The sequence below is a fragment of the Rhagoletis zephyria genome, unplaced genomic scaffold (genome assembly GCF_001687245.7).
Source record: "Rhagoletis zephyria isolate East Lansing unplaced genomic scaffold, Rhagoletis_zephyria_1.1 Rzeph_scaffold_00731, whole genome shotgun sequence".
Taxonomy (NCBI): Eukaryota; Metazoa; Arthropoda; class Insecta; order Diptera; family Tephritidae; genus Rhagoletis; species Rhagoletis zephyria.
The window spans coordinates 38,734-57,105 of NW_016157815.1; the positions used below are offsets into that span (position 1 = coordinate 38,734).

Sequence of the window (18,372 nt, forward strand, 5' to 3'; positions counted from 1 at the left end):
CTTTGACGGACTCGGACGAGCCTAAGATATTGGCCAAAAATTGCCATCTTTCACACAGATTGTTTTTAGAGCATAATGAACCATATTTTTGCTATTACCAATCCAACTTCTAAAAAGGCGGACTTTCGGCCCACGCTAATATACATATAACGATAAAAATAATAGGGGTCTTCATCTAAAGTGATAAAGGGATAAATTTCTTAACGTACCTTGGTAAATAATTGCATATTTTACATATATGGCTAGCTACGTAACATTCTTACCTCGTCCATTGTGTTCATTTGCTTTTCATGTGATCGTAGCAAAAGCGAGCGCTGGTTACTTTGGTTAAATAGATTTCTATACAAAGTTTAACAGTCCATTTATCAAAATAATAAATTTATCATTTTATAAAGTTTATCAGCAGTTTATCACTTCGGATGAAGACCCCTAATATATTAATGTACATTATACCGCACTAACTTAGAAGCAAACAAAAAAAGTTTGCTGTACACTCCCCACTCTAAAGTATTTTTGCAAGACAATTAAGATCAAATATTTTTTTTGCTCGAACCTTGGGGTCGCATTTAAGTTTTTCGGTGACACCTACATTGGCCAATCAACAAATTATTTTCAAGTAGTTCTATTGGAATAATGAAAAGACTTCCCCATCGAAAGTGTATTGATTTTTGGTGATCTTTAATTCACTGACATTAGGGTGTTACGTTAGGGCGATAAGACTTGAGATCTAGTGGGTAAGTACTAGAACGGGGTTCCTAAGGTCAATGAGCTTTGAAAAAAAAAATGTTTTTCTCGAGTCGAAAACATCGATATACCATATTTTTGGATCCGACTTTAAATGCGGAAGATATAGCGAACAACTTTTATAAAGCCTCCCTGATTCATAAACCGTATCCATGTATGGTTAAGGTAAATACTTGGATACTCTTTATGAACTGGCTCAACGCTATCTTAACATGGTTTCTAACTTGGCGACCAGAAGTGGCCGTGCCGTCGTTCCCAGTAAGATAGAACTGGTCTAAGTCTAAAGTTTAACATCGCTGACGCTGTTCTTCTCTCTTTTGGAGGTCAGAGCTACCTGACAAAGTCAAATACTTAAGCTTGATTCTTGACATGAAGTTGTTGTGGAGGCCAAACTTCGAGGAAAGCGCAAGAAAGGCATCAGTGGCCTACACATATGAGGTATTGCGCCAAAAGTTGTCTATTATCTCTAAGAGACAGTAGTCAAGCTTACTATGGACCCCTAGTCTGGTGTAGCTTACTTGAAAAGGCTGCACCAACTAATCAGTCGGAGCACGTAGTTACAATGCGCTGCTTTATTTAGTATTAGTGGAGCACTGCGGACCAACCCCACATTCGCACTTAGAGCCACCGCACACTGCAGACATTATCAGCCGCCGATTTAGTTGGGCTTGCTAGTCTTTCCATTGCATTTTCCGGCGCGATTAAGTTGGTGTAGTGTGCGCCACCTCCATACATCTTCATGTATGTTTTTCAAGTGAGTGCCAACTAAATTGGCGACCGATAAAGTTTCTTAACATAATGCTGAACGTAGTGCCTGTCGACGTTGCAGGCAAAACTGCGGCAGCGCTATTAGACTCAGGGAAATCGATTGGTTGACCGACTTAAGGACTGGTCCTTCTGGAGTTCTAGGAGACATCGATTTCATCACCGATCGCACAGATTACACCGAAATGCCTACTAGAAGATTCTTCTCTGTCCACCTTCCCTCAAGGAAAGATTGAGTCGGCCGGAAGTTCTGCATGGGAATGCAGTGAACTTATTTACGGATGGATCGAAACTGGACGACAGGGTTGGTGTAGGGGTCTTCTGTTTAGAGCTTTCCATCAGTAGTAAGTTTAGGCTTCCGGACTGTTGCAGTGTATTTCAGGCGGGAGTGGCTGCTATTAAGGAGGTGGTGGAGTCACTGATCAGGAGTGCGTTGACATTCCGAGAGGTGAGCATTTATTCTGATAGCCAAGCGGCTGTTTTAACTGGTAACTGTCCAATCGACATTCATGCAGTAAGGCTGAACATATTACCGGTTCCCATATGTGGCAGTTGCCTGAAAGATGACGAGGTGGAATCACCTCAACACTTCCTACTTAGGTGCCCAGCGTTTGCGAGGCTAAGGTTGAATTCCTTTGGCTCTCAAACCCTTAATTGCCACGAGGAGCTCTGGGGCATTAACTGTGGTAACACAAAAGACAATCTCCTAATTGTCTAAGTAAGTACCTGAAATCTGGGAATGCACCTATCCTAGCCCTCTTTGTTGGACTCGGTCAAAAACGCTTACGAACTTGCGGTTTCAGCGTCAATTAAGAAGAATAAGCTACCGTAGAATGCGTAGATAGCAGTATATTGTGGTTTAATGGCTCGACATTGAAAATCCTGAAAAATTTTGCACGATAAATTACGGGAACTTAAAGTGTTCTGCCGAGTTCCACGATGTTCGTATTTATGTACAATTTCCATTGAATGAAAAAACCTAAAGTCGTAGGGTAAATGGCATGATTAATAAAATCGTATCTTCTTGGCCTATTCAATTTCGAACATCTCTTCTCCTTTTCCTTCTCCTTCCGACCCTTTCACTAACCCATCTGCGCATACATTTTATTGCTATTACCTCCCAAACACAGCACTCTAAGCTTTCACATTCATTCATTCACATAAAAAAAATCCATCAAAGCTCTCCTCGCAAGCACTTACTGCATCAGCTGTTTCACGCCGCACTGCACATGTTAGCATTTGCCTTCTTTTTATTTTATGCATTCTTTCACTACACTTTTGCCTTCTAATCCAATAAAGGATTTTCGCGCACCAATTACCGTCTTTTCACCTTTCTCGAGGCTGTTGAACTTTCGCCTAAAGCGCTTATTTGAGTATTTCTGTATGGATATACCGTAAATTACATACATACATGCATATATGGCATTGTTGTTTGGCTTTAGCGTCTGAAGAACTTATAATTCGAGGTTGTTTAAAAAGTTTTACGCTGAATAGTACGAAATAAAATTGTTTTATTTTTCCATCCATACGAAAGTATACAAAATGCATTTGAAACGAGTGAACTTCGGAACATTTCTTGGGCTTAGACGTTAAATTTGTTGACGTTGCCATTGAAACGTGCTTGGGCATATAGTTTAAAAAGGGTGTGGTTGAGTTATTATCAAAATAAAAAAATAAATGGCGACTAAAGAGATCACCGAATACCGTCGTCAAAGATAATCGTAAAATTGAGTATCAGCAATATCGAATACATATCCAAAATCTTCGCAGCGGAAATGTCAGCGCGTATATATAAATACGACGATGTCAAGGAAAATAAACAGAGGCGTTCTTAATGAAGCAGTTCTACACCTGTTGATGCGGAAGCCTCTGATAACCAGGATCTTAAACAAGACGAGAGATCGTATACCCAAACGTTGCCTATTTAGCCATTACCATCTCTGCTAGATACCTAAAATCGATAAATATCCAAATTATGGCAAGACTTTTCAGGAAGAAGCGCAGGTAACTAATCAAATTTCTCGCCAAAATAGATAGTACATCGCCAGCTCCAAAACATTTACAACGTATTCTGGAGTTATGGACAATAAGCTGATGTAGTGAAAGTAGGGACACGAATTTCGATACGATACGATACCATATCGATAGTTATATCACTCGATACGATATATTTTACTCGATAGTATTAAAACGATATTTTTCGGAAATGAGTAACCGAACCCTAGTATCGTATCGAATGTCGTAAACTCAAATTACAAAGATAATGTGATTAACAATTCTTCCCGATATAAATTGGGCTATAAAAAGAGAAATTTGTACTATCGTTAGGATTGCATGTGGCGGGATTTGAACCCGCGTCTCGGTGTTTTACGTCAACACCTAAATCTCTACGTGTAAAAATAATAGTAGATTGCCGTTTACACAATTTATTAGTGTTTGGTCGAGCTGCTCCTCTGTTTTGTTGTGCCACAGTTTTTCGCCGACTTTGAAAGGCGATTTTATTTTTATTTCGTGGCGGAAATACACTCGGAGACTTGCGCGCTAGAAGGCGGATTCATACAAGGTGGTGTGGTTAGCTCAGCTAATTTCTTTGCCTTACACGTATTTTGTTTTTGGTTATACTGCACACCCATCAAAAACAAAAACAAAATATATCTGTAGAAATATATCATATGGAAAAGTAGCTTATGTCGAAAGGCTGACTTTAGTATAATGCGGCATTCGCAGCATACGATTGCGAATGGCTCACTAGCGCCGAGCCATTGATGAACTTTTCTCAAATAAACGTACAAAAAATAGTTTCGATACTAGCAATTCAATATTCTTATTAAGTCTCATCAAAAAATTCCTTGTCGTTTAAAGAGTAAAGGGAATGCCGCATTATACTAAAGCGAACTTCCCGACATAAGCTATTATTCCATACCAACACAGATATGTATGTAAACTTTGGGGCGAATTGATATTTTGACACCTTGTATAAATTCGCCTTGGTGGCCTACATACGACACAATGTCTCTGAAATTTTTTTTTGAATTATTGTATCGATATTTGGGATATCGAGTCTTTTTATTCCGATATTAGTGGGTACCCGATATTTTTACAGCCATACTTAAAATGAGTACCAAATCGATACTTTCGGTTTGATATCGTGACCCTAACAGGTCTATTCTGCACGTTACCGAAGATTTTGTAACCGGAAAATTTTATTACCAAAAAATGTTACCAGTTTTTGTCACCGCGATTCTAGGAACGTTGGTAATGCAGTTAAAATATTCAGCAATTCAGCTATGAAGAATTGTGCATATTCTGGCATTGCATATTTCACGGGGCAATAATTTGTTACCAGCTTATGAGATGGTAACAAAATTTACCGGTTACAAGAATACACAGAATGCGAAAAGGGTTTAAAACTTGACAGGAACTTTATTTACCGGTTACAAACTTTTTATTACCAGCGCAGAATAGACCTGTAAGTGAAAGAACCGCTTAGGAAATACACGAATTTAAAACGCACATTTTTTTGTTTTGTGTCTTCAAATTATGAAAAAATATCTGTGAAGTGCAGAACTTAAGCGTATTCATACGAAAAAATCGACAACCAAAAGTTTGGTTAATGTAAACAAAAGTGTGGTTAAAAATATGAACCAATCAAATCTAATATTAACCAAAAATCGCGTTGATTCATTTTCAAGTTTGAATTTGGTAATGTTAACCAATTTATGGTTTTTTTTCTGAGTGTCTCTGACATCCTTAGGTTATATTATCTCACACCATCTCGGCTTTTGGGGAGATCGCGACTGAGATAACGTGGCTATGATTTTTTACCTACACCTCTCCAAAAAGTCCATCATGACTAATGCTGAATTTCCAATAGGCACTAAATGGCAAAAATTGTAATGACGAAGTTTGGCATTAAAACATATTCGCGTCATTACGCTAAAAAATAGTCGTAAAGTTCAATTTAAACGCCTAGTGGATTTTCGGCATAAGGTTTTTCCATATAATTACACAATATTGGAAAAACTTTACTGACGAGTCAAGCTAATATAACGAATTTAAATCTGGCATGGCTACAATAGCCAATGTTGGCTGTTCAAAATAATGTGGTATAGCGAGGGTTAAGCTATTATACCCAAGATTGTTTCCAACAAAGAAAAATAAAATTAAGGTTTAGGATTTTTTTATAAAAAAAGATAGCCTTAGGAGCACAGTTCAGGCGAAAAAGTGGCTATCTTCGTCGATAGTCAAGCAGATTCGAAGGCAAAAGATTCTACATGTACCAGAGGAATCAAGAAGTGTCAAGAAATATTGGACTTCGCTAACATCACCGGATACAGAAATTTCGAAGGGGACGAAACAGTTGATGATATGGCCAGATATGGCTCTAACCCTGCAAACACAGTCTCTAACGCTAGAGAAACATTTTGTTTTACATTATAATTCAAATGGTGTTCTCTAATGTTTCTCTAAGTATAGAGAACTTTTTGTGGAGAATGCTATAATTTTCGACAGTTTTTCTAATCGTCTTCTAACCTTCTACCTTAGAGAAACACATTAGAATTAGAGTAGTTTTCTCATTGTGCCCCAACCTAAATGGTTGTTGGGGAAATGTGAATTAAGAAGGCAGATATGATTATTTAAAGAAATAATTTTCCATACAAATGACCTGAAGGCCACAGTGAATGATTGAAAGGTCTCAAATTCACTATATCTGCTTCCGGTGGTGCATATTCTCTCTGCAGAGCTTTCAAAATAAAGACGAGAGCCAATCAACTCAGCACATCCCCTTGCAAATTCCAGGCTGCTGTCGAAGCGACTAAAAGTCTTAGAGTCACACATCTTCCCAGTCGCGGCTAGCCGGTCAGAGATAGGAATGGAGGAGCTGCCGAAATTAATCGACGCCGATTTTTCACACAGAAGCCGGCGTTATTTTGACATCTGATTATTCGAGGACTATAGTCTTTCCCGCCAAATAGTCAGCCATGCGAGGTCTCAACAATCTGCTACTCATCCTTATAAGTTTGAGTAAACTCAGAGGGAAGACAGAGAAACTCCTGTGGCTATCAGAGCAGATTCGTGCTTCGCTTTTCGGCGTCAAACCCCTCTACTGCTTCTTTAATTACAGCCACTTCTGCCTGAAAAAAATTCATAGCAGCCAGCGAAAACTTCACTTGAGAGTTAAGGAGAGAAGATCTCACCAGAAAACGATTAGTGAACCAGTTTGCTGCTGCCGCTCAGAAGAAAAAGCTGCTTGGAGCCTTTTTAAAGATGAAGTGAGGCTTATAAACACAAATTTTAGAATATTCAGACGCTATTATGCTAGGCAACCGAATTTTGCTGAGCCTGATTTCAGCCGGAGCTGCAATGCCAACGGCTATTATGCTCAGCATATTTGCCTTTTGTTTGCATTCTAGTGGCCTAGTGGGTAGTTGCTGTAATTCAACTATATGTTATTTCGTAGTAGACTAAAAATGTTTTGAAGGATTTGGATTGCAGAAGAGATTTGAATTCTTATACATGAAAAATGCAGCAATATACGCGAACCAAATATGTATATACTACGTAGCACTCTGCTTCCAACTTTTCTATGCGCATCCATTTTGCTCCCTTAAGTAGTGCACTGGACACTTTCAAGTTGATAAACACTCGCTCGGGTCACTGCTATCGTTGCGGAAAAAATTAAGTGAAATTTCAATGCCATTTCCGGGTGTCGAACTTCCGCCGCACCCATATGTACGCCCTTTATAGCCAACGAACGGAAGGCGGTGTTATGTACATACATACATATGTAGTTTCTCCAAAATAAGCGATGCCAAAGGAAGAGTTAATGCAATCCTTGTATTTGAAAGGCGTTGCCGAACATGTATTGCAAAATGTAACCAGATGAGTGATAACGAAAATAAGGCAACGATTGCATGAACGAGTAAAAGGACAAACGAGTGCAATGTTGGCTGAGCGAGCAAGCCGAGAGCCGAGATGGTCGATGCAATGAGAGTGGGATAGTATAATAGAGACAAGTTTGAGGACACATACGAGAGAACTGCGAAAGTATGTACATAGATAGTTTTATGCAGTCATACTTACAAAACTTATAAATGAAATGAATGTATGCATATGGCATAGATATAGTTTGCCGAGGCAAACAATTGAAAGCGAAGTCTACTTACGCAAACTTAAAATGGGCTGAGTTAGGCGTTTTGGAATGATTGCATTAACAAGCGATGAACTACTGAACGAGTGCAATATGTGCCGACTATAAAACGAATGTGCACGAACATAATAATCGTTTTATCGGCGCGTCGCTATAGTGCAGCAACGCCTCGACTTCAGTTGCCGCACACAACAGCTGCAGCCATTTTCCGGCCTACCTAAGTGTGTACTCGGCAAAATTTGTTGACCTGGAATCCTTGAGGCTGCAGCAATGGCGACATAAACTGGTGTTGTTGTGGGTTGTTGACATAGGGAGGCGGTGGAGAGAGATTAATAAAGAAAGGAGGGGGAACGTAAAGGAAAAAAGGCGTAGAAGTAGAAAAAGAAAATCGCAGGAGGTAACGAAGGGGGCTGTAGATGTTGGAAGGGGACCATCACCGATGTGGGTAAGATAAAAACCAATAAGTAAATGAGCAGTAGAAAGATACATAGGTGGGTTGGTATCAGTACGTGTATTTGCAGTTAAGCGTTAGCGGTGGTGTGCAAACCGCTTAGCTGACTGCATTAATGCAACCCTGTGTCTACTGACTTCTGACAGATGAACGCAATGACCTAATTATGCTATAAACAGTACACATACCTATTTATTTAGCATATTATGTGTACATAAATAGAAAAAATCTTTATGTTCAATATAGAGAATATTTGCTGTCTTATCTAAAGGATCAGAAGTCACGTGGCGGCGAAATAAGCTTAGGACTATACATAACTACGAATTGATATATGTCGCATAAATCAGCCTAACGCCCCACATTGTGACTGGATGTATGTACATGGCGATTATGCGTCCCATTTTGTTCTGCGGCATTAGGTTTTGGTAGCCGCATGTAGATAAATCTACATTAAAAACACCAGCTAGTAAAAGTTCAAAGGTGGCGTGCATGATGATCACGGGAGCTTTACTGTCAACGCCGACTAAAACCCTAGACTTGCGTAACTTTCTACGTATGAATTTATATCGTAAACTACAGGCATGTTGTAATGCTATTATTTAAGTAGATTAAACGCGTTGGTCCAGTGGAGTGAGCAGAGGTTCAGACACCTAGAATTTTAGAAGATCTTGCAGCAGTACCAGGTGCCCGGGCAACACAGTTCCGCTTCTTGGACTTGGAATCATTTCCAGACAAGAATCTCCTCAAGGGGTGAATGGGTGGAGGATTCAGTCCTAATCTCGTACTCCGATTCAGCAGCCTTCTACACTGATATCTCCAGGATCTGATAGATCTCTACAGCGTTTATACAGCCGATCTAACAGCAATCAACAAGCTGTACGATGATTGATCGATTTTAATTTTAATTGTATGCAGTAGCTATCTTTTCTGATACCCTGGTAAATGTGACAAATCTACATCGAAGATTTTCATGGAATGTAGGCTTACTCTAAATCAGCTGGCCAGGACTTATGTCACTCATGTTGGATGGTTACAAAGCCATAAAGACTAGCAAGGAAAGAAACCTTACTGCCTGCCACCCAGGCTGGAGAATAACTTTATCGAACGGGCAAATACAAGATGGTCTGCGGAGCCCATGTGCTGGATAGCTATACATATGTGGCCTAAGTTAAAGTAGATGTCATCCTCTCCTCCGCTTGTAGCGACCGCTGTTCCGACATGTAACGGGATTTCTCACCGGGCACTGCCTTATGAGAATCCACACTAATACGCCGTGTCCAGCGCAGACACGGGCACGTTTTTGGGTGCCGTGCGTTGCCCGTACACACCGCAATTATTTGCGTGGAGTGCGGATAGTGTCCAATTACCTACAACACGATTATTCGTTAATTCGGGTGGCTACAATAAACTTGTTATTCGGTGGGAAGTGGCTTCGTTTTCGTCAAATAATATTTTTTATTATAAAACATTTTTTTTAAGACTAAGAATGCAAATAAAACCATAACAAAATTAACTTTGAAAAATCCGATGAACGTTTTAAAGACTTCCAAGAGGAAAAATATCCCACCCGGTGAATCAGAAAATAAATGTAACATTTTTTGCGTTATTTTTCAAAAAATAAACTTTAAAAGTTGAACATTGTTCACAATACTCAAATAAAATATATAACAATTAAACATTAGCTCATTGGTAAAGTCATGAAAAGTGTCAAGCAACAAGCTATTTGACGTTTTTACAGGAAAAATGCTTTTTTGTTCCGGTACTTTTTGAATGTTGCTCACTTTTTACTCTCACTTCAGTGAGTAATTTTGCTGTTTGACATTTTTACAGGATTTTACACGAAAAGTATTGGAACAGAGCTATTGTTTACTTATTTGGAATCCCAAAATTTTTCCTTCCATTTGTTTTCCGCAAATGGCTTTCATTCCACAAAATACTTCGCTTTTAAACTTCTAAAATAAATAACTATTTCCATCTTCGATGAATTATTTCTCGCACGATACTGCGGGCAAAATCAAAAAAAGGCGGGTATACCGTCCTCTCAGAGTGTTTTGTTCTCTCGTTCTCCCCTCGCTTTAATCGAGTGGAGGGACTTGGGTATCGGCCTTATACGTCCATTGTTCTGAGTTCTACTTCAAATGCGCTGGGAAGTGTTCCCTCCAATCGCAAGTGTGCCGGGCGCGTAAGCTTTTTGAATACTGATTTAATTTCTGTTAACTGTGGAATCAGCGACCTAAAATTATTCTTGAGTCAAATAGTAAAAGGTATTTTCCGTTTAAGCTTGGTTAAATAAGCAAAATGATTTCCAACAATTTACATATTTATTGTCTTAATTTTTCCGACAATCATACGGTTTACTTAACATTCCTAGCTGGGCCAAACACATCAAACATGGCCGATTTTGTTAAATAAAACGCCATTAGATTTACATATGTACATAAGTGTTTTTACCATGTACTTGAAAATACCGAGAAATTACATTTTATTTATTGCATACCAATTTTCTTTCTCTTTGCAGTTGAATGTGTGGCCGAAAAATCCAATTGCCCGTTTAACTAGGTCAATCCCGAATGGCGTGAGTGCATAGGTGACCAATCGATGGTACCCAAATAAATCTTCCCAAAACTCTTGTATTGCGCTTTTGTATTGACTACAACAGAAATGTAAATGATGCAAGGGAAAAATGTCGCGCCAGATTCGAGTTTCGCATGCCAACTCGATTGCAAACACAACAAAAAGCGCAACAACAAAACGAAAAACAAAAACCACACATGTGTGAAATCCATACGCTGACGGGCTCTGAAATATCAGCATACAATCTTACACAAAAAAGAAATCCTTTGTCACCCGTCAACGAATTCTTTTTTAGTCGAATAGTTGCTTGACCCAGCAACCCGCAATGTATCGCTTAAATGTACAACAACAGCAATCTCAGCAGCAGTCATCCTCTTCATCAGGATCGTCGTTGTCTTCGTCTGCCAAATCCTCAACGCAGTCGTCGGCCACGAATGCTGCCACCTCCACAACAACAACAACAACAGTCATACCCAGCCACATTTTGTTGCAGCAACAATTGGCGGCTGCCGCAGCAGCTGCCGCGGCCGGCATCAATCAACCGCCAGCTACAATCGCTGCTACGCATTTGCTTAGCGTCGCTGCCATTGCCAGTGGTGACGTCGGCAGCGCGCTAGATCTGAATGGCGGCCATCAGCAACGTGCGCTCATCCATCAACCGCGGCAAGCACATGCGCACCATCGTCTGCACGCCAACAACAACAGCCCCAGCCCCAGCCTTAGCCTTGGCTCGGCTGCAATCGGTGGTGGTGGTGCTGGTGGTGTTGGTGTTGAGACGCCCTCCACCATCATAACGAATGTGATGGCCGCATCGGTGGAGGAGAAAATAAAAATAATTTCGACTGCCATTAAAGCGGAGCCGCTGCATGAATTCATTTCGCTGACAACTTCGGCAGCTGCGGCTGCGGCTGCGGCACCGGCAGCAACTACGTCAACGTCATTAGTTAACAATGGCGGCTCGCACAGTAAAATCAGCAATACTAGCATTAATCACATCAGCAATAATACTCTAAGCAACAGCAACAACAATAGCAATAAAAATCACGGCAATCCCAGCCCGAACTCGAATACAAACTCGAACAACAGCAACAACAATGTTTTAGCACTCACTGTCAACACACTGCCGTCAGCGGCGGCATCCTCCAGCGGTACTTCCATTTCCGTTGCTGCCAAGAAGTCTTCTGCGGTGAGCGCTGTCAGTCATGCCACCGCAACAACAATAGCTGTGAGTCCGTTAAGCAGTGCAAATACCATAAATCTGGTTGTTGCTGGTGGCGCAGACGGAACAGCTTCTACCTCCAGCGGTGGCGCGGGTGGAACTTTGGTTATCACCACTGGCGGCAGTCATGGCGCAACGCCGTCTTCATCGTCTGCGGCGGCAGCAGCAGGTAGTAGCAGTGGCTCCACAGCCAATGGACATTTAGTTTTTGTGCCCAAGCGCGCACGTTTGGAATGGTGAGTTCAATATTTTCATTTTACCAGCGTTGACCTTGACCTACGCTACACTTTTTTACGCGCAGCTCTTTGGTTTGTTGGCAATTTTAAATTTATTTCAATTGAAACTATAAATTTCGCTCGCTTCTCATTTCATTTATGACTTTAATACTTTCAGTCCTCCAAGCAACGAGGAATGGATTTCCACCTCTAGTCCGGGTAGTGTGCCCAGTTCAGCACCACCGTTAAGCCCATCGCCGGGCTCGCAGAACCACAGTTACAGCGCGAATATGTCGAATGGCTACGCATCGCCGATGTCAGCAGGCAGCTACGATCCGTATAGTCCCAATGGTAAACCAGGTAAGCTAAAAAGATATCACTAATATTTAGTAGACGAAAATGAATTGAGTTTAAGCCAGCGCCTTTGGCGATTGGGGATATGTTATTGAGAGTTTTAAGATATGTTCTAAGGCCTTTCTTAGCCGACACCTAGCTGGTGTTAGCACATCGGGCTTAATGTTAGCTTGAGGAAGTTCAACATTGTTATTTTCAGGGCACCTATGTATACCAATCGTTTTTCTACATATCTGGCCCTAAAATCGTTCGTCGATTGTGGCCGGGTGCAATATTGTCGCCAAATTATGTTGAAAACCAGCTCTTACAGTTCATCAATCCATCTTCTTCGGTACCAGTAGACATTGGTGGTGGTTTTACTGGTTCCTAGGTAGGCAAAGTCTTTCACTGCTTCAAAGTACGCGACGAATCTTTATGAGCTGCTAGGAGGTGTCTTATCCTCATTTACTGCTAGACCTGACAAGGCGAACCTGCACCAGTAATATAAAAGCTTATAAGCTAACACAAGACCCATCTGCCCAAGAGTAGTTCGCAAGTAGTCAAACGTACTCCTGATCTCTTTTTGATCAGCGTGGTCGACTCCAGGATGCCATCGCTATACATATAAGTCTGACTAGAAAAAGACCAAACGCAACTGAAAGGGAGGTTAGCCACTCTCCTACTAGCTTAGAGCGCATCATGAGCAAACCCTGAGTCCTGATGGCCACTGTGCCATCAGCGTAAATATTTCCTCTCTTTCCGACGGCGCCCATCGACTTATTCTTTAATGGCGGCTACACATGTCAGGAAAACACTAATGTAATCTTAAAGCCTCCTTGCAAAGAAATCCTTCATCAACACTTCCGTAAAGCTTAGACCTATTCATGCAAATGTTCACCGGCGCTGGCTTCCAACTTCTACTTACCATCTAAGTCTGACCGCTGTCCTTGCTGTAGCATCCTTACCTATGATGTCAATGGTGCCTATGTTAAACAAGACGTTAAGTGCAACAGTTTCCCAGTGAGTCCAATGAGAACAGCGGGATCGCTCCGCTGCATCTTTCTCACTAGTGTCGTCTCCTCTAGTAGCTTCAACCTGTTGAGAACTGTAAAGAACATTATGAGTGTAGCCATAGCTTCATAGAGCCAAGAACTAACCCTAGGAGGGAGGTGTAGTCTTTTAGCTGTTACCTTCCTGCAGCAGTAAATAGCCACCCATGCCTTCTTCACTCTTTCCCATTTGGAATCATGCCCCAGTACTTGACTCTATCAGAGAGCGCCAGGCAAACGCCTCAGTCGGGCATCTTATACTTCCTTGTGAATAGCACGAGTTCCGTTTTATTGCGATTTGCAGCGAGTCGGCAGTTAGCAGATAATTTTGTCACCAGCTTCAAGAATCTTTAATCAAATCATCGGGGATATCCAGATATTTAAACCTCACTAAAAGTACAACAGGAATTGTCTTCGTACTAAATTAGAGCCGAAAGAAATCTTTTATCGTTGAGACCCCGAAAAGTGTTGTTACGACAATGATCGAACGCAGTCTCGTCATTGATTGCAAGTCGTTGACAAGCTAGCATAACTGGCGTCTAATTGCCAGAGCTTCCGACGGCGCACTTCCACCTCCAGGCTGTTCTGTCCTAAATGGTTTTCTACTATTAGAATGATGACCGCTGGTGGATTGGTTTTCAATAAGATCATTCCCCAAGCCATTGGGAAGCTTTATTCCGAAACAGATGTGTCGAGAGAAAATTATCGTTCCATCCGAGCATAAATCCTGGACTTAAGACTGGCATACTAACTCAGCGCAAGTTTGTTCACATAATAAGGCATAGCGTAGCAAAACTTTACAGAAATAACTTGGGTAAAACTGGAATAGCCAGCTGGTGGGAAGACCGTAACCGCAGTTGTCTAATGGGAAACCCCTTGTGCATCCGCATTTAATCGTTAATTTCAGCGGGCAAGTCATTCAAGTTTATTCGAAACCTAATTGCTCCATAAAATGCCAAAGAGATAGTACATGTACATAGTCTCCTCTTTTGGTCAGATGAAAAAATTGGCAAATGTCTAATGATTCTATGAAAAGCAAAGTGAAAATACAGTATGGCTTGGATCTTCCTAATAGATGCTTAAATCTAAATATCCCATCAGTAAGTCGCAAAATTACCTTTTACGTATAAGAACGACATAAGTCGCGGTATTTTGGAAAAATAAAATATTCTTTGCATTATTTGCAAATGTAAAGCTGGATAGGTGCTTATTGTTGGCTCCGCGAAGGCATTCGGAAGCACAGGCGTTTGTTAAGATTCACAGTTAAATTTCATGGTTTTTAATTAAGCCAGGCTTCAAATTGTTGTGTTGACAATAAACGTGCAGCGATGTATGCACATACATAGATTATGTATGCAGACATGTGTGCATAGGAGAAAAACACTTGTAACCGAGCTGATGTAGAAACAATGTAAAATTCTCAAGCACCGTCCTTCCACGTTCAACTTCCCTTTCCGACTCCAGCCCACAGTAACGCCTTAATGCTGTCGATTTTATCATACACACACACACACACACACGCATTTCTGTAAGCGCAAGTAAGCGTATTAGTTTACCGGCTTGCACGACGTGATACAACGTCTCATGGTCCCACAGTGAGGCGTGCATAGACCGGATTTATCTGCCCGACTACAAATGCTTGTATGCATGTATGTACATTAAAGCGGGTCGGTCGCCATATGTGTAAAAGAAGAAAAGTTGTTTATAATCTTCTCAAAAGCTTAGTTTCGGCGGATTTTTGTGTCATAAAAATATTCTTCCTTGTCACGTTCTAATGAATTACGGCAAAAATTTACTGTGTATTTTACCGCAAGTTTCAATGTATTTTTTTTTTTTGGTGTGGGCGAAATTATCGTTTATGCCAAATAAAAATATTTTTTATATTAAAAATTTTGAAATGTAGAAACAACGCTCTCCTGTAAAATTTGGTTTTTGCCACGTACATACGATAGTTTCGCGCTAAGGGGTCGATATGTTGGTGTTTATTTATTTTTTTTGATGCAAATCCGTTAAACTTTTTTTCTTCTCCACGAACGACACCGATTTTAGACAGAATATTTTTTGGTTAGAACCGTGAAACGAGCAAATTTTATAATTTGTTTAGAGAAACATTAACTTTTTTTATTGCGGCATCCTAATGTTCAGACAATGGTAAATAATAAAGCGGGGACTACGTACGTGTATTATCGCTTTTATTTGATTTTTTTGTTTCTTCTTTAATTTCTATGCTGCTTGTTCGACCGACTTATCCTTGAGTGTTGGCATTAAATTACACACGCATTGAAATTCAGTAAGAGAGCGTCTATGTTGTGAAGCTGTAGAGCAGTTCTGGCCAACGCGTGCACCTTGTGTAGTTTTGATTTGATGTTTTCACACCAAATGCTAACCCCACATTTCCACAGGCAAAAGTTTATATCAGCAAATTGCTCATTGCCGGCAATGTAGTGTCAGTTTGGTACTTTGACAGCCACATTTTCAATTGAACGAAAGCATGTTGGTAGCAACACCGTAGAAACTTCAATATTAAATCATAAGTGAAGCTGTTTCCTATTGGAACTGATTCAGTAAGTTATTTAGGGTTTCGAAATTTCGAAGCCATAAAATAGAGAGAATGTTGTCTGGGGCGTCACGTTGCAAATGCTTATGTACGTCCCAACAAATACTGGAATAAAAAATTTCAAACGTTTGAGAAAATCGTATTTCTCAATTTGATTTTCATCATTGAGAATTCAACAATTATCAATTTGAAAATAAAGGATAATTACTAATTAAATGTGTACCTTTTAGTTTGAGAACGCTATCAACGGTTATTTGAGATGCATTTGAGAATTAACGATTGAGATTTGAGAAAATGACTGACTCCCAAATAAATCTCAAATTGAGATTTACCAAAAATGTTTATTTCGATCTATCACGACATCAAAATGCCCTCATACAGAAATAGCTGTGCGGCAATAAACATTTGCCTGTGTAAATGTGGGATAACGATACGTGAGCGCGATGTTATGCTTTTCCCAAGACGAATTTATACAAGAGTGCATATAAACACGCAATTTGTCCACACGGTTGTTTAATGCAACTCTATATAAGGTAAAGCATTTAAATAATTCTTGAAATTACATTTATGCTAAGCTTTATTATAAAATTAATAGCTAAGATAATTTTTACATGGCTGTTTGAGTCTTTAATTATTATTTTTCAATGTTTTGACAATGAATTGACACATGTATTAACAGGGTTGCATCGGGATAAACTCGGTTTGAAAGTGTGTTCGATCGACTCATTTCTTGTGTTGCATATAAACACTTGCATTTCAAGCGAGCTACGCTGACACGAGTTAATTCGATGCCGCGTTTGATGCCATATAAACAAGGTAACTGTTCACATGCTTGGCACGCAAACTTTTGCAGCGTTTGGTTCATTGCTCCAATTTTTTTAAAATGGTCACAAGCCTTTGGTTAGGTTATACTTAGTTTCGCGTTTTCAATTTTTTCTATTTAAATAATTGATGAATATTCCGTCCTTTGTAGAATATCGTCATCGTCACTAAAAGTGCCATTGTCAGCCATGTTACTGATGCGCTGACGATCGTGGACGATGACGATGACGATGACGATGATGATATTCAGCATGGGGCCCATTGGCAACACCTGCTGAAAGTGTGAACTCGCCTTGCTACTGATCTTCAAATATGGCATCCCTAATTATCTGTCAAAGCAAGCGACAAAAAATATCGCGGTTTCTAGCTAATTTCAAGTTAGCAAAACTTAAATCATAGCATTTAGCACATGAAAATAATATTCGATTTCAATCGAAAAGATATTAAACATTTTCAAATTATTTCACGACGTGAAGTTCTTTCTGATACTGATGTATCAATTTTGCCGCTACTCGACCAATTTCCTGCATTGGTAAATGATGCAGAGCCGCTGAGCGCAAATTTTTTGATTTAGCATTAATAAAAACGAAATTAAGAAACTATTTATAATTTAAAACTTTAAATAATATAAGGTTAAAAATATACAATTGTAATGCACTTTGGATGCAATATAAAAAAAAATCGTTATAAAAACTTAATTGGCATATCATCTTGATAAAGAGGAATAAACTCCACTCAATTTCCCGATCTAATAAAAATTGACCCATTTTTTACCTTTTGGTCCATTTTGTGGTCCTAAAAATAAATTGGAAATGGCAACCGTGCCCAGATGTTTTTGTATTCGTGTGGGCCGCAATGCTGTAGAGCCTATAACGCACTTGTAAGTGAGCGTGTGTACCGTTGATATGTACATTTGTAAGTACCTATCTAAGCCTACATTCATACATACCTACGTACATAGGCATGCTTTGTATACGTACATATGTATTTCGGCTTGGAACACGTCGACATCTATAGCAACATAATCTCCATTACAATCAGGCACACATTTAATACATACAGACATGTAATGGTTAACGTACTATGTATGTAACTTTTATGTTGTTTTTTCATTAACTGCTTATCAACTGTGCCGCACTAGCCCATTTCCACAGCTTTGATGAGAGACCTCATAAAATTTGGACAATTAAATTGCAAATTAATACAAGTCTTTTTTCTGTTGGTAGTAATTGTTAATTAATTAATTATCAACTTGTGTGAAACGAAAAACGCTTCTATAGCGAAGTGAAGTTTAGCACTTTAATTTCGTATGCATTAAATAGTTTGTTTAAACATTTCTTTCAAAAGTCAGAGTTGTTCTTTCTTCGTCACTCTTATGTTGAATAGGTGAAATTTTCCAATCCCAAGATCTTCAAAGGAAAGCTAGGTTACTAACGTGGCCGAAAGCAAAAATCCAAGGGAGACTGTTAAGGGATTAAAAAAAAAAATATTA

General features: G+C 39.7%; 1 protein-coding gene across 11 annotated transcripts in view; it reads left to right on the plus strand.

Moving 5' to 3' along the window:
* LOC108361299 (myosin-G heavy chain-like) overlaps window positions 1-18,372 on the plus strand; it is a 151,373-nt gene that overhangs the window by 29,765 nt on the left and 103,236 nt on the right. For all 11 annotated transcript variants that reach the window (XM_017613904.1, XM_017613910.1, XM_017613907.1 and 8 more), the window contains 2 exons: window positions 10,630-12,140; window positions 12,298-12,479. In XM_017613904.1, coding sequence (XP_017469393.1) covers window positions 11,011-12,140; window positions 12,298-12,479 — 1,312 coding nt within the window. In that variant the 5' untranslated portion in view covers window positions 10,630-11,010. The remainder of the gene's footprint in view (window positions 1-10,629; window positions 12,141-12,297; window positions 12,480-18,372) is intronic.